This window comes from Haliotis rubra, unplaced genomic scaffold (genome assembly GCF_003918875.1).
Source record: "Haliotis rubra isolate DU_JTF1 unplaced genomic scaffold, ASM391887v1 Scf505, whole genome shotgun sequence".
Lineage (NCBI taxonomy): Eukaryota > Metazoa > Mollusca > Gastropoda > Lepetellida > Haliotidae > Haliotis > Haliotis rubra.
In genome coordinates, this window is record NW_025767197.1 from 161,990 (window position 1) to 184,058 (window position 22,069).

A 22,069-nucleotide genomic window follows, 5' to 3' on the forward strand; every position below is an offset into this window, starting at 1 on the left:
ACGTAAAGTCATTGACACGTTGTATTACACTTTCTGCTTCTACCTTTATCAGCTTAAACATGGCAGATTCCCACATTTTTTCATAACAAGCCGTAATATAGCATTTGTCTACATCTCGTGTGTTACAATCCACCATCTTATCGCCTAAAATATGCTACTTTCTCACAGTCTTCATGACGATTCAACAATCGTTCCGTTTTTCGTCACCAGGCCAACATATATAAGTGAATGTCAATCATCTGCCTCACATCAACTAGAATAATGCTGCTGTCAACACCAATAGTGCTGCTGGTCGTTGCTTACATGCAACTTGCTCTGTCCAGCAACCAAAATTCCCTCCATGGCATCGCCTACATCTCCGTGACGACGGACAACATGACGGCGTCAACGCAGTTCTACACTCAGGTTCTGGGAGGGATGCTGGTGCCAGAGTTGACCTTCACCTTCAGCGGAGATTCTCACTACTACCGGATGTTCCAGAAGGAGATCCTGGACGCCAGAACACAAGGGGTTGACCCTGCCCAGCTGGGAGTACCGGATATAAGGGATAACGGTACTCACGAGGTCAGTACATATGCGATAACGGTACCCATAAGGTCAGTAAATAGACGATAACTGCAGTCATGAGGTTGATATATAAGCAAACAGCAAAAATGAGGTTATTGTATAGTGTTAACGGTACTCACTTCGTCGGCATAGTAGGAGTGACGTTACTGATGGGTTCTGTAAAGAGAGAGTAACAGTATTGAAGAAGTCAGAGTGTAACGACAACGGTAGACAGGAGGTCAGTGTGTAACGACACCGGTACACATGAGGTCAGTGTGAAAAGACAACGGTACACAAGAGGCCAGTATGTAACGGCAACGGTAGACAGGTCAGTGTGTAACGACAACGGTACACAAGAGGTCAGTGTGTAACGACAACGATACACAAGAGGTCAGTGTGTAACGACAACGGTACACAAGAGGTCAGTGTGTAACAACAACGATACACAAGAGGTCAGTGTGTAACGACAACTGTACCCAAGAGGTCAGTGTGTAACGACAACGATACACAAGAGGTCAGTGAGTAACGACTACGGTACACAAGAGGCCAGTGTGTAACGACAACAGTACACAATAAGGAGGTCAGTGTGTAACGACACAAGTACACATGAGGTCAGTGTGTAACGACAACGGTATACAAGAGGTCAGTGTGAAACGACAACGGTACACAAGGTGTCAGTGTGTAATGACAACGGTACACATGAGGTCAGTGTGAAGCGACAACGGTACACTAGAGGTCAGTGTGTAACGACAACGGTACACAAGAGGTCAGTGTGTAACAACAACGGTACACAAGAGGCCAGTGTGTAATGACAACGGTACACAAGAGGTCAGTGTGAAACGACAACGGTACACAAGAGGTCAGTGTGTAACGACAACAGTACACTTGAGGTCAGTGTGGAACGACAACGGTACACAAGAGGCCAGTGTGTAACGACAACGGTACACAAGGTGTCAGTGTGTAACGACAACTGTACCCAAGAGGTCAGTGTGTATCGACAACGGTAGACAAGCGATCAGTGTGTAACGACAACGGTACACAAGAGGTCAGTGTGTAACGACAACGGTACACAAGAGGTCAGTGTGTAACGACAACGATACAAGAGGTCAGTATGTGAAACGACAAAGGGTACACAAGAGATCAGTGTGTAACGACAACGGTACACAAGAGGTCAGTGTGTAACGACAACGGTACACAAGAGGTCAGTGTGAAACGACAACGGTACACAAGAGGTCAGTGTGTAACGACAACGGTATACAAGAGGTCAGTGTGTAACGACAACGGTACACAAGAGGTCAGTGTGTAACGACAAAGGTACACAAGAGGTCAGTGTGTAACGACAACGGTACACAAGAGGCCAGTGTGTAACGAAAACGGTACACAAGAGGCCAGTGTGTCACAATAACGGTACACAAAGTGTCAGTCTGTAATGACAATGGTACACAAGAGGCCAGTGTGTAACGACAACGGTACACAAGAGGCCAGTGTGTAACGACAACGGTACACATGTGGTCAGTGTGAAACGACAACGGTACACTTGAGGTCATTGTGAAATGACAACGGTACACTAGATGTCAGTGTGAAACGACAACGGTCCACAAGGTGCTAGTGTGTAATGACAACGGTACACAAGAGGTCAGTGTGAAACGACAACGGTACACATGAGGTCAGTGTGAAACGGCAACGATACACATGAGGTCAGTGTGTAACGACAACGGTATACAAGAGGTCAGTGTGTAACGACAACGGTACACAAGAGGCCAGTGTGTAACGGCAACGGTACACAAGAGGTCAGTGTGTAACGACAACGGTATACAAGAGGTCAGTGTGAAACGACAACGGTATGCAAGAGGTCAATGTGTAACGACAACGGTACATATGGGGTCAGTGTATAACGATAACTTTAACGATATCCATTAGGTCTCTGTGTTGTGTCATACTCCATACTATTACTCCAAAGGTCAGTATGTAAAGTACAATAAGACCCATGTACTGAGAAATAGGAAATCACGGTATTGATACTAGGATATAACAGTACTCACGAGGGATAACGGTTGGGACATAACGGTACACGTGATGTAATGGTACACATAAGGTAAGCAGATAGGGCTTAACAGGTCAGGATTGTTAGCAGATGATATCAATATAGGGCTTAACATGTCAGCATTGTTAGCAGATGATATCAATATATAGATATACCTGTCATCGAGACGTCCGTGTTAATGTGATATGCAAACTACCGGGCAAAAGAAAGCTATCGCCTTTTAAATAATTTATAGAAAACCAAAAAGGCTGGTGCAGTTTCCAGCCCAAGCAGAAAACATTCGCCAAAACGCAACATGGTCCCGATAACAACGCAGCTGTCCGACAAGTTCGTACGAATCGTGCATTTTTTAATTATGTGAAAAGCGTAATCGTGGGACATTGGCCTAAATGACAAAGCAAGCATGCAGCAACAAAAAACACACCACGAATATGCCAAGACTTAGGCAAGCGCATCGAGACAGGGCGGTCGAGATGGTCAATATGAGGGCTTCACAACGTCAACTGGCAAGAACCTTCAACTGCAGCCAGGCCAGCGTCAGCAAATTGATAAACTGCTACCAGCAAACAGGCCAGGCCCAAGACAACCCAAGATCGAGACCAAGTATCACAACACCGGCCGAAGACAGCTACATCTGGCAGATCCACCTCTGGAACAGATTCGTGATGGCGACGTCAACGGAGGCGACAGCACTAGGACACGCCACCAGCAGACGAACAGCCCTTCGAGTGAGTGAGTGAATATTACTTAACGCCGCATCAGCGACGTTGCAGCTATTCGCGGCGAGACAGTCCTTTGGGGACGACTTGGTATGGCTGGTATACGAGCCTTCCGCCCCTTCTCTGGAATGGCCTTGGCCCGTCTACACGGTCAACGCAGACTGCAATGGGTACGAACTGTACGTCGGTGGCAGCGATGGACTGGGAGAGAGTGCTCTTTACGGGTGGAAGTCGGTTCAGTCGGCATAGTTCGAATGTTTCGACGTAGAGGAGAGCGACTGGCGCCAAACTGCGTTCAAGAAGTTCAACCGTTCGATGGAAGAGGTGTCAAGGTGTGGGGCGGCATTTGTCGCCAGACAACAAGACGACTGGTTATCATCCGAGGAAATCTGAATGGCCAGCGATACAGGGATGAAGTGTTGAGACATCTTGTGGTGCCCTTTATTCAACAACATTACTTTTTGAACGGCATTCTAGAAGTTGGTGAGTCAAAAATGAAGCATACAACTTTATGGATGACACCTTCTTGTTTATTGCATATATACCATCGGCCTATGAAGAATTAGTCAAACTATAGACTATCAAAGTACCCTGTCTATTTGTTGTTACTTCTTAATCCCCCATGTTTACTGACTTCATCTCTGGTGTTATTTGTTGTTTTTAGTTCCCTACTGGCCTCTTCCAATTATGTACCACTTGTTATTCTATTACATGCTGTTGTTAATGTTAATCTGCTGTTTGTCACAACACACCATGTATATATGCTTCTCACCATTTCGTTGTAGTCACTTTTAGCTTGATAACGATGTAAGAACCTACATCGAAACGTTGCTTAACGCAAATAAACAAGAAATTGTCATCCATAAAGTTGTATGTTTCATTTTTATTCTACAACAGCCAAGAAGAGTAATTTTGCAGCTCTACAACGCAAGGCCTCTCACGATAGAACTGTTCCAGAATACCCGCACCACGTTGACGTCAACGTATTGCCTTGGCCACAGCATTCTCCAGACATGAACCCCATTGAACATCTCTGGGATCATCTTGATCGTTAGTTGAGACAGCGTGTTCCTTCTCCAGCGGGACCGACAGGAGCTCAAACATACTCTCTTGGACTTTTGGGACAGGATTCCTGCTGACGTCATCATGACGACGTGGCTGCCCAGGGTGGTCACAATCGCTATTGATGACGTGTCCCCTGATTCCAGTCTTATTATGTGACTCATTATGTACTTTTTGAAAATTTTAATTTTGACCCCTTGGCTCTTTCTTTATGAAGTGCGGCAAATGCAAGGCCATCGCTACGATGATGTTTCAGTCAAAGTATTGAAAAATTATCATCATTTATCTCACATACGTCTTTCTTTCTACTTTGTATCAAGTGAAGTCGGTGATAACTTTCTTTTGTCCGGTAGTTTATATTGTGAACACCGGTATTCATGAATCATTATAAGGGCATAATGGTATTCATGGTGTCAGTATATAAGGGATAAACATACGCATGCGCTGGGTATTAAGAGGATAACAGTACTCGTGATTTCAGTAAAACAGTAAAATACGTCAGTAAAAAAGTAAGATACGTCTATAACGAACTGTCAGATGAAACGAAATGTTTATGGGATCCCTGGCACTTACTATTTCTTTAGTTTAAGTACGTATAACGAACTACGGAGAAAACGAACAAAAAAATAGTGGCCCATTTGAGTTTGTTTTAACCGTAGTTCACTGTAGAAGATAACGATATTCAGGAAGTCAGTATATAGGGGGTAACCCACGGGTTGGTATGTATGCTATAAAGGGGAATATGACGTCAGTAAATAGGAAATTATAGTACCAATGGGGTCTGTTTATCGGCATAACTGAAATCAGGGGGGGCAATGTATAGGGAATAATTCTTTTCATGAGGCCAGTATATGGGTGGTGGTGGTGGAATTGGTTTAACGGCGTGCTTGAGAATATTTCGCTCATATGACGACGTGCATGCGTGTGTATGTGTATGTGCGGTTGCTTGTACTAGCCCAGACTGAAGCTGGTTTTATAGTGCTAGCTCACTGTGATACCATGCCGCAGTGAAGCATGAATACCCCACTCAGACACATTATACTGACTCCGAGCCGACCAGTCCTTGTTGTACCCATTAATGCCGAGCGCCAGGCAGGGACCAACAAGTACCATATTTTAACGTCTTTTGGTATGATGCAGTCGGGGATCGAACCCGCGACCTTCCGCCTCCGGGCGAACGCTCTAACCACTACACGGCGGAGGCGGTCCGCCAGTATATGGGAGTGAAGGGATTCAAGACTTCTTCACAAGTAACAACAGCTTGAGCATTGATATACTTGATATTAACGAAATTTCCCTATTCTGTTTCCATTGGTTGTGTACAGAAATACGCATTTTTTATATACCACAAATAGAAGCACAGCTATTTGACCAATAACATGTACCATTCCATAACCTCCGACTATTCAAGTACCCATCATCCCCAGATCGCATTTTGTATCTTTAAACTTTTTTCTTTATTCTATTTATAGTTTTTTAGTTATTTATAGTAAAGACAGGTATCAGTCACACAATACGTTTACATAAACAGCAAATGACAAAGAATTTGTAAAACATATAGACTCTATTTGATATTTCAGTTGTAGTAACATTATAATAATCACGGTCTTTGTATATTAATGTTTGGAAGGTTGGCAATCGTTTCTGTTTATTATCAAATATAGTCTTTTTGAAAATCAAGATGATTATATTTAGTGGATCATTGTTTCTCTCTGGAAAACCAATGAGTATCCTTTCTTTATAAAAGTGAATATCTATATGAGCTCTTTCTTTATAAAAGTGAATCTCTATATGAGCTCTTTCTTTCAGCCAACCTTCCAGTTTGGTCCACAGGCGCCTTACATGATCACATTCCCAAAATATTTGTTGCAATGTATCTGTTTTGAAGGAACAAAAGTCTCATGTATCTGATTGGGTATAGCCCATTGTTAGTAAACGGATATTAGTTGGTAGGATATGGAGTGGGATTTTGTACTGGAACCACTTGATGTTTGAATGGGTGGTGCATGTTATATTTGGTCTATGTTTGCAACAGGGATGTTACATTGCAACTATACTAGGCACATAAAGAAACTGTGCATACAAAAATTTAAAATCTAAATTTATCAAACCTGTGTAGACACATAAGGATTTAAACTCAGAGATTAGTGACATGTATCCAACATGCATGCACTTGCCACGTTCCGTGACGTCAGTGGGTTCATCCTGGAGACGTGCAATACGTTGTTGCACGTGCATTCCGGGAATGGGAAACAGAGCAAATGAATGCCACACAATACTGTCACTTTGGAAAGCTCAACCCCTGCCCTTGCGATCGTTCAAAAAATTAAACGGCTATTGAAACGCATAGCATGCCAAGGCTCACGTCTGCACAACGTCATGAGGCCATTGGGATGGTCCGTGGGGGAATGTCTCAACGACAAGTGGCTGCACATTTCCACTGCCACCGGAACACCATTTCTGCACTAGTGAGACGCTACCAGAACACAAATGACGTCATCGATCGGCCACGTTCTGGACGTCCACGTGTAACAACGCCAAGACTGGACATATGGATAAGGGTGACCCATCTTCGCCAAAGGTTTCAGACTGCAGTGATGACTGCCCGAACCATCCCAGGACTTCGCCGTACCCACCCCAACACAGTTCGACAACGTTTACGTCATTACGGGATCAGACCACGACGTCCCGCCATAGGCCTATCCTGACACAACGTCATCGACAAGCTCGCCGAATGTGGTGCCGAAATCATGTCCGCAGACCCTTGTTTTGGTGGAGAAATGTTGTTTTTACAGATGAGTCCAGGTTTAGCATTTCCCATAGTGATGAACGTCAACGTGCCTATAGACGCGTGGGAGAATGTTATGCACAGGCCTGTGTCTTGGCGAGGTACCGCTTTGGTGGTGGTTCCGTGATGATTTGGGGTGGAATAACAGCACGCCAAAGAACTCCTTTGGTGATTGTTCAGGGCAACTTAACTGGTGTGGGCTACAGGGATCAGATTCTTCGACCTGTCGCAATTCCTTTCCTGCAACGTCATGGTCCTGGGTTAACATTCCAACAGGGCAGTGCCCGTCCTCATACGGCAAGGGTTGTTATGGATTTCTTGCAACACCACAACGTTGACTTACTGCCTTGGCCTGCAAATTCACCGGATCTCTCCCCGATAGAGCATGTTTGGGACGAGATGGATCGACGTCTACGCCGTCTTCCTCATCCGCCAGATAACGTCCTTGACCTTGCAACAGGACTTGAGAGAATCTGGCGTGACATCCCACAAGCCTTCTTGCACGTTTGATAGGCTCTATGCGTCGTCGATGCACTGCTGTTCTCAATGCCGATGGTGGACATACCCGTATTTGAGCTTGTGACATGGTCGTTTGACCCCTGTCCCGCTTGTGGACTCGTGACGTCATTATGATTGACTTTTCAATTGAAATTCTCCCGACTTGTTATGGTCTCATGAACCCTCCATTAAAGTTTATATGTACCTTTGACATTGTTACCGTACTTATCAACTGGGATAATATTTTGACAATGCACAGTTTCTTTATGTGGCTAGTGTATCTTTAAACTTAACACATAAAAGGGATGTTGGGACGTCATCAAAAGCAGTTTCTGGATATTCCCCTCGTAGTGTAAGGAGATTCTGATGTTCAAATTTAAATAATATCCATAAAACATATGACATAAGATCGTTTGAATGACATGGATAGAACTGTAATACGTGTTTGTTTCTGCAGGTGCATGGTAACTTCATCATCTTTGACAACGGAATCATCCAACTAGTGGAGTATGTGCTTAAAGCATCAACTGACACCATCTTTGACATGCGTGACCGTCGCTCCTGCTCCGCCTACATTGGAGCCCAAATGGTATGTTTCTGGGTCAAGGACGACGTGGATTTTAACCACTACATTGCTGAAATGGAAAGAAAATCACGTGATCTTGGTTTAGATCAGATTAAGGTCAACAGACCAGTGACGGTTCACAACGAAGCTGAACGACTAGCCGTCCCTGAAAACGAGCTTGATGTTACTTTTAACACTGGTGTCTTTGATGGCTTATCGATGGCTTACTTTAAAGGGCCATCGGGAGAGCGACTGGAACTGAACCAAATTGTAAGACGTTACAAATACTATCTTGGCAGTGAGTTCTGCCGGCGGCGTGCGGTGACCACAGCCTTCTTGGACCACCACCCTGACAACAAATGGAAGAAAGCTGCCGGAGTCAGTGGTCAGCTTTACGGGATATACGAGCTGGCCACAAGAACAGATGATCTTTTGATGTCCAATGACTTCTACACTCAGGTCCTTGGTGCAGACCTAGTTCCTAAACCACTGGTGGGAGTGGACTTCCGAGGAGATGATGTTGAAAACATGGTGTTCCAGAAAGAGATTCTTGATGCAGAATCTTGGGGAGTTGACCCGAAACAAATAGGGGTTCCAAACATTTCTATGGCAGGAGATGACAGACGTGATCTTAATTTTAACCTGTTTGATAACTACGTAGTGAAGACAGTGCAGTATACTGCAGGAAGATCTCTGTCAGACCCCAGGTTTAATCCCAGATACAACTGGAGCAGTCCTGCCTACATCAACAACATGAATATGGCCTTCTTCGTTGACTCCAACGTTGATCTGAACAACTTCCTACAGAGCGCGGAGAAAAAGGCTGCCGGGAAAAGGTTCCCTCAGTTTAAACTGAATAGAGCAGTTGATGTGCAGACATTAGGAGCTAGCGTTCCTGCAGCTCAGTACAGTGAAGAGTTCACTGATGGACCTCTGAAAGGTTTCAACTACGTGTATGCTAAGGGTCCAGCAGGGGAACAGATATCCTTTGTTCAGTTCAAGGGTCCAGCGGAAGCCAAACTGAAGTCAGCCCTGTTAAAGTATTCGGCAGTCAACACAGCCTTCAAGGAGACGAATCCGTGGGTCAGGAAAGAATATGACTCGTTTTGTTCTAAATATTCCACTGACCCCAATATTGGATAAACGGGTTTACCTTCAGAAATAAAACTGATTTATCAGGTAGCTGAATGTAGTATTTCAAACAGGGACTTCGACGAGATGACTACGTTGTGTGATATGTGTTCCAGTCACTTATTAGCTTAAGACTTCCGGTTGTATAACCCTCCCATTCGTGTTAAAGAATCGCATTATCTTTGCCTTTACTGACAATAAATTGAAAAAAACTGTCTCAGTGAACGCAGAAGGAATGGGTCGCCAGCATTCCCTTGCTTGTGAAAATACTCTACAAAATGCATTCTGCTGGTCAGGTTTCCTGGTTCATTACACATAACTGTACCTTGACGGAGTTGTTCGTTATGGTATCAACCACTAGTTTGTCTGGCCAAATTTCGAAAAATATATTCAGGCCACTGTGGTATATATGGAACATTATCTCGTCTCGAATAGAACAGCACACTACCCAAACTCATACGACTACCTAATCTTGCCACCACACTCGGCCGTAAAATCACAAATATTAGCAGAAACAAATACAGGTTAACATTCATTCTGTCCTCACTTCTTGCCTTCATTATGCAGCCCGTCCATCAACTGTCATTTATTCCTATGGTACACTACGTTTATAACGAGGTTATGACAAAATGGTCTGATGAGCTCTATACTTTAGCCACAATATGATTATGAAATAAGCTCTTTGTGATATAAAGAGTATGCTTTCGAAAGGTAGGAATCTGACGGTGCCAAGAAAGGTTCAAAATTGGACGAAATTGGTGAAGAAATAACGATTAGAAAATTCTACCGCGACACTATTATATATTGTGTTTGAAATATATTGTAATCATAATATATAAATTGATATGTGATTGCAAAAGTCTAGATTTATATTTTTTTAAATGATTGTCCAAACAGTGATTCGACCCCCTGTGCTGTGGGATGTCTCTCATCAACCCATCAATGTGCTGTAGGTATTCTATGCAGGATACGCTCACCTGTTCGCTAACGCCTAGCATTAATGTCACATATGTTATATTTGACCACTTTCTATATGGCTATATGTATTCATAGCCTTCGGTCGTGTGACCCAATTTAGACTTGTTAGAGGGGTACACAAAGTTTCATTTTCATGTTTGTGGAAGGACATCAAGCAGAGAGTGTCTGGGGACAGTTGGGTATGTCTGAATAAATCCAAAATGGATCGGTTACAGCAGGCTGCTACTGCTACTATTGCCATTTGCTGCCTCAAAGGGTGAGTTTCTGGGCAGATTGTTCTTTCTCCTCGTGCTTTTGTAAATGTCATAGCTCTTGGGTGGTTTGGCCGCAACTTAACTTTATGGCGAGTCATTGGCTTGTTAGTAGGTTGGTGTGATTTTACTTGTGCATCTGTCCATTTTGTTAGCTTGAAGATTTATGTTTAAACCTGGTCTTATAGACCAGAGTGTCATGCTGCTGTAGGTGACGCTGTCGCTGTGTCTGTCAAAAAACATCCCAACCGGATAAACTTGATGAGGCATGAAGTCTTAAAGAAGGAATTTTCAATTCTGTTATCACTAACTGATTTGGATTTGTGAAACGTTGGTTTCACACTAAATTCTTCTGCATACAGTTTGACTTTCGAAATCGACACGAAACATTGGTAGCTATGTTATTATTTACATATTATGTACTAGAGTATTGAAGTGGACATTTCTGTGAACAGTGAACATATTTGCTAACTTTAACGTTTTGGCTCATAATTTGACTATGCAAATGATTTCTCCCTCTTATGTAAGGAGCTTGTTTACAGTTATCGGCATAGGGCTATCTTATCTCCTTAAACATGGCATACTTCCACACATTTAAGACTCAAAACAACTGTCCATATTTTATCACAAAGGTTTCAAACTATATAAGAGACTGTCAACCATTTCATTCACGTCAACTAGAATAATGCTGCTGTCAACGCCAACATTGTTGCTGGTCGTTGCTTACATGTAACTTGTCCTGTCAAGCAACCAAAGGTCCCTCCATGGCATCGCCTACGTCTCCGTGACGACTGACAACATGACGGCGTCCACGCAGTTCTACACTCAGGTTCTGGGAGGGATGCTGGTGCCAGAGTTGACCTTCACCTTCAGTGGAGATTCTCACTACTACCGGATGTTCCAGAAGGAGATCCTGGACGCCAGAACACAAGGGGTTAACCCTGCCCAGCTGGGAAGACCGGATATATGGGATAACGGTACTCACGAGGTCAGTACATATGCAATAACGGTGCTCATAAAGTCAGTATGTTTGAAATAACGGTACACATTAGGTTGGTATAAATGGGATAACGGAACTCATGAGGTCAGTACGTATGGGATTACAGTACATATAATAATAATAGTCCATTAATATTGCGCGTTTATCCATGCACATTGCATGCTCAAAGCGCTGACATACCCGAAAACATATAAAGTTGGTATATTCACGAGGCCAGTACATAGGTAATTAAGGTGTTCCCAACACCAGTAAATGGCAATGGTCACTATATTGGCTATAGCAACACTCATACGGTCGGTATATTAGAAGAAACGAGTAAAGTAATTAATCTACTCACGATGATTTAAGTAGAGATTTTCACATGATTATGAAGATAATTTTGCCCCTCTCTATCTGAATGACTTCAATAAACTTGTAGAACTGCCAAATGGCCGTGGCCTAACCCTCCCTTTAACCTTAAACACGTTGCTTATTTAACTACAACTGGATCAAGATAGAAACTTCTTATTTTATCCGAAAAAATGTTTCTTTCTGTACAAGTGAGTAATTCGTCATATTCTATCGGTAACTCATGATGAATGATAATATGCATTTGTTTCTGTAGGTGCGAGGTAACTTCATCGTTTTTGACAACGGCATCATCCAACTTGTAGAGTATGTGCTGAAATCTGACATTGTCTTCGACATCCATGAACGTCGCACCAGCCCCTGTTATATCGCAGCCCCACATATATGCTTCTGGGTCAAGGACGACGTGCATTTCAACCATTACATTGCAGAACTAGAAAGAAGGTCACATGAAAGAAGGTCATTTCATCAGGTCAAGGTCAACAGACCCAAAACAGTTCACAACGAAGCTGAACGACCAGCCGTTCCCAAAAACAGCTTGGTCTTACTTTTACCAGTGGAGACCTTGCTGGTTTATCATTTGCATACTGGAAAGGCCCCAGAGGCGAGCAACTGGAACTATACCAAATAACAAATCAATCCTGGTACCATCTTGGCAGTGATTATTGCCGACGACAGGGCGTAGCCACAGCCTTCTTGGACAATCAGTCTGACAACCAATGGAAGAAAGCTGCTGGAGTCAGTGGTCAGCTTTACGGGATGTTCCAGTTTGGAACAAGAACCGATGACCTTTTTAAATCCGTGAACAGGCAGTGAACGTTCGAGGAGACGATGTTGAAAACATATTGTTCCAGAAAGAGATTCTTGGTGCATTTTCGTGGGGAGCTGAGCCCAGAGATATAGGGGTTGCAAATATTTCCCTAGCATGTTCCGACTGACTTGACCTTACATTTAACCTTTTTGATAACTATGTGGTGGAGACTCTGGTGTATACTGCAGGAAAATCTCTGTCAGATTCCAAGTTCAATCCCAGATACAACTGGAGTAGTCCTGCCTCCATCACAACATGCACGTTGCCTTCTTCGTTGACTCCAGCGTCGATCTGAACAACTTCATTCAAAAGGCAGAGCTGAAGGCTGCCAGGAATATGTTCCCTCAGTTTAAACTGAATAGAATTGTTGATGTGCCGACATTAGGGGCTAGCGTTCCTGTATCACAGTACAGTGAAGAGTTCACTGATGGACCTCTGAAAGGTTTCAACTACGTGTTTGCTAAAGGTCCAGCAGGGGAACAGCAATCCTTTGTTGAGATCAAGGGTCCAGCGGAAGCCAAACTGAAGTCATCCCTGTTGCGGTATTCGGCTGTCACCACAGCCTTCAAGGAGACGAATCCGTGGGCCAGAAAAGAATATGACTCGTTTTGTTCGAAATATTCCAGTAACCCTGTTATAGGCTGAAATAATATCCGAAAATAAAGCTCATTTATTGAACAGTACAGATATGTCAAATGGAAAGACAAATCCGTGTGTCAGAAAAGAATTTGACTCCTGTTGTTCTAGATATTCCAGCAATCTCATCGTTTATTCAGAAATAAATGAAGTATTTTATGCTGATCAGGTCTCGTCTTCTGTGACATGTATTCGTTGCCTGCTGTGTGTGCCAGTCACTTAGTAGCTTAAGATTCCTGGTTGATTTGACCTTGGAGTTAAGAATCGCAGTATATTTGCCTTTCCCGACAATGAATTCGTGCAAGCTGTTTCTGTGAACCCAAAAGAATTGGGCAGCCAATACTCTTTGACCAAATGCGCTCTGCTGGTCAGGTCTCCTAACTACGTAGATTGTGGATCACGGTACTGCCTCGGTGATTCCTTGTGATAATAAAAACTTCTTGGCAAAAATTGTAATATTTTTAGGATTCTGTGATAAAGCAGGAACATGTCTCTGTTACGCCTTGCGGAGAATCTTCAGTGGTTCAAAGAGTAGTTTGCAAAGTTTACATCCTCTAGATTGTCAGTGGCCCCGAATTACATTATGTAAAATGTAACTGATGTTATTTATCATCACCAAAGTAGTATATTCTACCTCATGTGATAATGAAGAATACAATTTGCAGTAACACTATCCTCTATCAATGGAATTTAACTTCAGTTCAAGGGAGAAATTGAGTGGTCAGGTTTATAGCCAATCCTCGTAACAAAATAATGTCTTCACAGACAAGAAAATAGTCCAGTCTACTTCGTTTGGTAGGATTGTCTCCGAGCGCATATGTCTTTGTCTAGATTACATATTCTTAAAGGGTCAACCAAATACAATTTATCTTTCAAAATTTCTATATTCTTCATATGTCCGATAGTCAAGCTATATTTTAGTTATTTGTTGTCAACATTCCAGTCTCCTTCCCATACAATTGGACACGGATACAAATTCAACTGTATTGCAAGAAGCTAAGTGAACCACTGTTTGGGTCACATATGTTTAAAATCGAGAATCTAAAATAGTGATATCTAAAATTACAAAGCGGCCATGATCGTCGACAATAATGATTTTCAAAGTCATTGTTTCTGAGGATCATGAGTGTATTTTCAGAGTTTCGTGCAGCAAGACATGGGAAGCGAAAACTGTGATGGCCTATTTTTGACGATATCTAGAACGATCTCCGTCGCTCTCTTATATTATAAGGGTCTAATTGTCGTACTTTGGAAGGTTTATGCTTTTTACTTGCATATGTTTGTACTCTCACGAAACAATCTGACGATTAAATCCTCACACCCCAGAACCAGGACTAAAGAGGAAGAAAGAAGTTTTTAAAGAAACCATTAGAATGTACAGTAGTTGATTCTTTCTAATCTGTACAAAGACGACCTAAACGATCTAGATTTCCTCTTGCCTCAACACGAGGCTTAGTCGCTTTTGTGTCTGTTTTGTTATAATAACTAGGCATGTGTACTCAGTTGGTACAAATTCAACACCTCTGGTTTCTGGTCTGACATTGTTTGCAGATGAAACTTCGAGGTATTGACCACCTACTGGGCTGTTTTGGCACTGAACGGGAGACCTGTGGCAAATCTGTATTCTTACTTCCTGCTCTCTCGGAGCGTGTCTCCTCATCCGAATTTGAAGGCAGTTCATCTCCTTCCAGCTCTGCGACTACTGCCCAACAAACTGCAGATCTTCCTGCACGTCTAACGCACTTGTTTTTTATACTTATGGAGCTAGTTTCCCTGAAAAGATGCACACAGTCTTTTGTGCTATCCTGATCCAAAATACCGATGTTGAAAATATATTTAAGTTTTAACTTACAGACTGACATATACATGTACTGAAATTACACACTTGAAATTTCATTGACTAAAATATTATAAACGTTATCAAAACGTTACTGGGCTGAATACATTCGCCGAAACTGTTTTACGTTTCAAAGTCTTTAACATTTCAAGCATATATATTGTGTAAAAGGTTGAAAGGTCGCAAATCCTTCCACAGAATTCTGAGCTCTGTGGGTTTGACAATGATCATGTAGATGTGCAACAGTGAGTGAGTGAAAATTTAAAGTCACTTTGGCAATATTTCAGCCATATCGTGACTAAAACAGTAAATACTTTATAAATGTATTTTATAAAGTCTGCCGCCAAACGACAGTAAAACAACTAGTATATCACAATCTAACTCGAAAACTAATAAATATATAATACTCAATGAAACGCTGATCATAATCAAAACATCAGACCAACTCTGTGAGCTTTTTGCAGAATTTATGTCCAAAAATAGAAAGGTTGTTTAACAAACAATCATTAAAATTTTGACACAGTTCACTATTTTTTACGAGGAAGGATTTCAAAGAGAAGAACAGCGAAAAGCACCCGAACAAGTGCCGACAAAGTTGTTGATTCATTTACCTGTGTTGTGACTTCGCCATCCTTCCCCGCACACCTGGCTGTTCCTCTCTCTGCATCCATCCCTCGTAACAAATAGTGAAGTGTGTAAATGTGGTCAGTTCAAATTTACTTTGCAAGTTTGGGGACTTACGTACCCTCTCAGGAGGACAATACTTTTACAGTACTTTAACCCCCTTTGAAGGTACAATCTCAGTTGCTAATTTAAACTACCAATTACAAAAATACATCTATGTACAAAACGTATGACTCAAAATGTATCAATCAATTCTATTTCTTTTAAAAATTCGATAATAAATTATCAAACAGATCCTTAACAGTTTTAACACTGAAATACGTATCCCTCGTGATGGAAATGCAACAGAATAAAAAATTTCCTGCTGTGATGTCTCTAAGGAAACGAGAGAGAAACAACGACCGCTCGCTTGTGTGACGCGAAGGCTTGAGTGGTCCCACGCACTCCTTGATCTCTGCATTACACAACCGCACCACGTGACATCAATAACTTCACGTGGAAAACGTTTCAAATAACAGTCGTTACCGTATTTACCATAGTAACCATAAGTGGTCATGGCAGGATCTGCATATTGCGGTTCGCTGATGAGTGCTGATGTTACGTACTTTATGCGGTTTAGCATTGTCGTGTTGGAAAATGCTGGTTACAAATAGGAACAAAGCGGCTGCAGTATTTCATCACAAGGTTGCCATTAAGTTGCACTTGCATCAGGTTTGTTGGGAGATTGCCACCAGCACCATTACGTTGCCATTCCTAATTCATTGAGTGCATGTAAAATAGACACCTCCGGGGACACAAATGAAGGGAGGGAGGTTTTATTTTGACCAATTTATTAGGGAGAAATCATACCTAGATATTTCAGACATAAAAACGTCCTTTTCAATACATGTACCCCTCTCGCTTAGAAGTTGTTTGTTCAAGGTTTAAACATTAAAGGGCGCAGTAAAGATTTCAAAGCTTAAAAGCAACTATGTGGTGGACATTTCCAAATTTGACGCACCAATGACAAAATTATGACTGATCCAAATTCCTTATTTTCACTTGTACCATCAGTTCCCGTGCGTGTGTTTTTTCAGCTGAACAACTAACTAGCCTTGCATTTGTTCATAACTGGAGCCACCATTGGGACAGTAGAGGTTCCCCACACGTTTGACCCAGTGTATTGTCTTCAGCGAGTTTACGCCTAACCCAGTATCTGCCAACATAACCTGTGAATTGTTCATTGGGACAGTAGAGGTTCCCCACACATTTGACCAGTGTATTGTCTTCAGCGAGTATATGCCTAACCCCGTATCTGTCAATAAAATCTGTTGTTTGTTCATTGATCTTCTGTGGTTATTTACCTACTTTTTTCGATTTAGTTCAGCATGAATGAATTCTGTGTTACCCTTCGCTTTTCCAAGTTGAAATCAACACGTAACAATTTGCATACATTTGAATTTTACAGTTTATATGATAATCAAGGAGCATACGTGACGTTGCAACCGAACCCATGTGCTACAGTTTGTCGTACTATCTTATCTTCGTAAATATGACACATTCCCACAAATTGATGACTCGACAGAATTCGACAGAAACATATATAGGTAGCTGTCAACCATTTCACCCACGTCAACAAGAATAATGTTGCTATTAACACCAATATTGTTGCTGGTCGTTGCTTTCTTGCAACTTGTCCTGTCCAGTAACCAAAACTCCCTCCATGGCATCGCCTACGTCTCCGTGACGACTGACAATTTGACCGCTTCAACGCATTTCTACACTCAAGTACTCGGGGGTATGCTGGTGCCAGAGTTGGCCTTCACCTTCAGCGGAGACTCTCACTATTACCGGATGTTCCAGAAGGAGATCATGGACGCCAGAACACAAGGGGTTGACCCTGCCCAGCTGGGAATACCGGATATACGTGATAACGGTACACACGAGGTCAGTGAATATGCAATAACGATACTCGTAAGGTCAGTATGTGTGGAATAACGGTACACTTTAAGTTAGTATGAATGGATAATGATACTCATGAAGTAAGTGCAGAGGGGTTAATGTACTCACGAGATCAGTATATAGGGCATAATAGTACTCGTGACGTCACTAGTTTGGTGATCGAGGTATTCATGACATCAGTAAATATCGATATAATTATTTCAGGTCACTATATTGGATATAGTAGTACTTGTGGGTTATATAAGAAGTACCTACTCACGAGGTTACATAGCGAGGTACTCACGAGGTCAGACAAATATAACTACTGTCTAAGAAGATTATAGAAAGCGTCGTGCTCAAATGTTGTTTCGTCGAGATTCCAAATGTAAAGGCCTCGGTTTTCAAAAGCATCATAGTAGCGTGTTAAAGACGTGTGTTGTTTTAAATTTGATGCATCAGTGACAAAAGCATCATAGAAGCCCTGTGCAGGTTTCCCAACCAGGTAGTCGCTTTGATTCGATGGTGCATGAATACATGCTTAAGATATAGTCGGACGTGTGCACTGGATCTTGATTCAAATAGAGATTTGTTATGAATATGAAAATGTTTTTTCGATTTTGATTTAATGACGTAAGTAAACTTGTGGGGCTGCAGATTGGTCCAAACCTAACCTTTTTCTCAACTACAACCCGAAACATGAGTCTCATTAACCTATTCAGACAATGACCTACTTTTCAGCCGATCCGAATTTTCTCGTGTGAAAGTGAAAATAGACATCACAAACAACTATGGTTACACTGAATTCCAATTCCTAGTTTCATAAGAAAATGGTATTTACAAATGAATTTAATTTTAATTTTAAACTTTAACAACATCGTATTTCTATATTTTATGGCGAGGTCACAGACTGCCGCTGTTTGATGAGGTCGTAAAATGATTCACAATGCATCTGGCTCACTGGTTACACCTGTTATGTGTTTCTTTTGCGCTTATTCAGTGTAGTTCTGTAACGCACAATGTGATTGATATAATATCAGTTCCGTACCAGACGCCAAACGTTTTGAGATTTCCACGATTTCCAGGTTTCCGTTTGTCAGAGCTCGCTGTACGACAGAGCACGCTGCACGACGTGTTTGCAAGGATTAGAAGGAGCGTAGTGTTGCAATATACAAGTGCTTAGATGTATCACATAATACTGATTAATATTTATGTATCCAGCTAAATGAATTGGTCTTAAAATTCTGAACTGGTTATTGTACTAAGTTGCGCAATAGGACGGGACCCAGTCAACAGGAAACGAGATTGTTGTGTAATCAATGTTTTGACTTGCCCACTCTACCCACCCACTCCTCAGATATACATATTCAACAGTTACTGGATCACTGAAAGAAATAGTTTTCTGCATAAATAATGTATCTTCCTAACATTTCTGCACAAGTCATTTATACGTCGTGTTTCCTATTATACATGATAGGAAACGGTTCCTCGGTGTTTGCTGGCTTGTTGTTTAACGCCGCACTCAGCAATATTCCGGTTACATGAGGGCGGTCAGTTAATAATCGAGTCTTGACCAGACAATCCAGTAATCAACAGCATACCATGACCCATGGATAATGCGCGCCCCTCTGGGGGATTCAGTATTTTAGAGAAAACATGATCCGATTATTATGCGCAGACGGAAAACTACAGCTTATCTCTTCACCTAATCCAGGAACTACAGCTTATCTCTTCACCTAATCCAGGTATTAAGGGACTCGTATTAACAAACTTGGTCAATAAAGTTTTAAAATTTGAGATTAAACGCCAATAGACACAATTATTTACCATTTACATTATATCTGTTTTGCTATGCATTTGTTTTGGCAGGTGCGAGGTAACTTCATCGTTTTTGACAACGGCATCATCCAACTGGTAGAGTATGTGCTGAAATCATCTTCTGACATTGTCTTCGACATCCGTGAACGTCGCACCAGCCCCTGCTACATCGCAGCCCCACATATATGTTTCTGGGTCAAGGACGACGTGGATTTCAACCATTACATTGCGGAACTAGAAAGAAGGTCACATGATCTTGGATTTCATCAGGTCAAGGTCAACAGACCAGTAACGGTTCACAACGAAGCTGAACGACTAGCCGTTCCCAAAAACCAGCTTGGTCTTACTTTTACCAGTGGAGACTTTGCTGGTTTATCATTCGCATACTGGAAAGGCCCCAGAGGCGAGCAACTGGAACTATACCAAATTACAAATCAATCCAGGTACCACCTTGGCAGTGATTATTGCCGACGACAGGGCGTAGCCACAGCCTTCTTGGACAATCAGTCTGACAACCAATGGAAGAAAGCTGCTGGAGTCAGTGGTCAGCTTTACGGGATGTTCCAGTTTGGAACAAGAACCGATGACCTTTTCAAATCCGTCAGCTTTTACACACAGGTCCTCGGTTCAGAGCTGGTTCATAAACCACTACAGGCAGTGAACGTTCGAGGAGACGATGTTGAAAACATGTTGTTCCAGAAAGAAATTCTTGATGCGTTCTCTTGGGGAACTAAGCCCCGAGATATAGGGATTGCAAATATTTCTATGGCAGGAAATGACAGACTTGACCATAGATTTAACCTTTTTGATAACTATGTAGTGGAAACTCTGTTATACACTGCAGGAAGATCTCTGTCAGATCCCAAGTTCAATCCCAGATACAACTGGAGCAGTCCTGCCTACATCAACAACATGCACGTCGCCTTCTTCGTTGACTCCAACGTTGATCTGAACAACTTCCTACAGAACGCGGAGAAAAAGGCTGCCAAGAATAAGTTCCCTGAGTTTAAGATCAATAGAGCAGTTGATGTGCAGACGTTAGGGGCTAGTGTTCCTGCAGCACAGTACAGTGAAGAGTTCACTGATGGACCTCTGAAAGGTTTCAACTACGTGTATGCTAAGGGTCCAGCAGGGGAACAGCAATCCTTTGTTCAGTTCAAGGGTCCAGTGGAAGCCAAACTGAAGTCAGCCCTGTTAAAGTATTCGGCAGTCAACACAGCCTTCAAGGAGACGAATCCGTGGGTCAGGAAAGAATATGACTCCTTTTGTTCTAAATATACCAGTAATCCTGTTATTGGCTGAAATAGTATCCAGAAATAAATCTCATTCATCGAACAGTAGCGGTTTTACATTGTAGCAAAGATACGTTTTAGTATGCTGCTTGTTTGTAAGACCTCTGGTTTAAAAGTTCGTATTAAGAGTCGTATTTATGATACAATGGGTAGGTTTCTCAACAAGATAAAGCCAACGGATAAAGACAGTATTTGTAGACAAACTTCCGCATGCATTAATTTATAAACCATAACCATAACCCAAATGTGTCGAGATACTTCTTGGCATTGCCATCCCTGTAAAACATTTAACATGTGTAGGTGGTTGCTATTCTGAATACATGTAGTGGCGCCACGGTTTAAGAAACAGGTTTTAGTATGGGAACTATATCGACTTGTCACTGTCCGAGTGACGGTTCCCTGCTGTAATGTATATTAATGCTCACAGTACAGGAAAACCTGCACTATTTATAGCCACTGTTTGTTAGGGATGAGAAGGGCGGTTGGGTAGCCTAGTGGTTAAGGCGTTCGCTCGTCACGCCGAACACCCGGATTCGATTCCCAACATGGGCACAATGTGTGAAGCTCATTTCTGGTGTTCCCCGCCGTGATGTTGCTGGAATATTGCTAAAAGCGGCGTAAAACTAAACTAAACTAAACTCACTCACTAGAACAGGTATTCCGTCCATTTTGTGTTTTTGTTTGTTTCTTCCTTAAGTGGCATTTAGAAGCTGGTATGATGAAGTGGAACACTTTTTATGGATAGACAACTTCTTTGTTGCGGTAGTAGTTGCGACGTTTCGGTGTAGATCCTAACACCGTTATCAAGCAAATGATACACAACATTTGCACAAGGAGAAATATATACATAGCGGGCATTGGTTTATACAATAGAAGAGGTTGATGTACGGTGTGTTGACGTAAGACTTGTTGTGATAGGAATGATTGAAGCCAGTAGTTGAACGTCGCAACTACTACTGCAACAAAGAAGTTGTCTATCCATAAAAAGTGTTCCACTTTTTGTTTGTTGTTCAACACCGCACGCAATGGTGTAGATACGGTGCGTCATGGCCACCCGATCCCGTTAAGTCGCCACAGTATATCTATTGGTGTTTTGATTGTGATTATCTCCTGGTGATAATCAGCAACATGTCTTTTTCCATTAAGACAGTAGCAACAACCATGACCCCACTCTCTTTCTTGTCGAAATACTGGACTTCGTTCG

General features: G+C 42.2%; 3 protein-coding genes across 3 annotated transcripts; all 3 read left to right on the top strand.

Annotated features, from left to right (window-relative positions):
* The first annotated feature begins 180 nt into the window (after positions 1 to 180).
* On the top strand, positions 181 to 9,404 carry LOC124292035. Its single transcript, XM_046729108.1, has 2 exons — positions 181 to 564; positions 8,115 to 9,404. Exons 1-2 carry the CDS (start codon positions 229 to 231, stop codon positions 9,363 to 9,365), a joined length of 1,587 nt encoding a protein of 528 aa, XP_046585064.1. The 5' UTR covers positions 181 to 228; the 3' UTR covers positions 9,366 to 9,404.
* Positions 9,405 to 11,273: 1,869 nt separating this feature from the next.
* Positions 11,274 to 13,491, top strand: LOC124292016. Its single transcript, XM_046729088.1, has 2 exons — positions 11,274 to 11,570; positions 12,187 to 13,491. Exons 1-2 carry the CDS (start codon positions 11,382 to 11,384, stop codon positions 12,559 to 12,561), a joined length of 564 nt encoding a protein of 187 aa, XP_046585044.1. The 5' UTR covers positions 11,274 to 11,381; the 3' UTR covers positions 12,562 to 13,491.
* Positions 13,492 to 17,403: 3,912 nt separating this feature from the next.
* On the top strand, positions 17,404 to 20,908 carry LOC124292031. Its single transcript, XM_046729105.1, has 2 exons — positions 17,404 to 17,764; positions 19,625 to 20,908. Exons 1-2 carry the CDS (start codon positions 17,462 to 17,464, stop codon positions 20,873 to 20,875), a joined length of 1,554 nt encoding a protein of 517 aa, XP_046585061.1. The 5' UTR covers positions 17,404 to 17,461; the 3' UTR covers positions 20,876 to 20,908.
* The last annotated feature ends 1,161 nt before the right edge of the window (positions 20,909 to 22,069 follow it).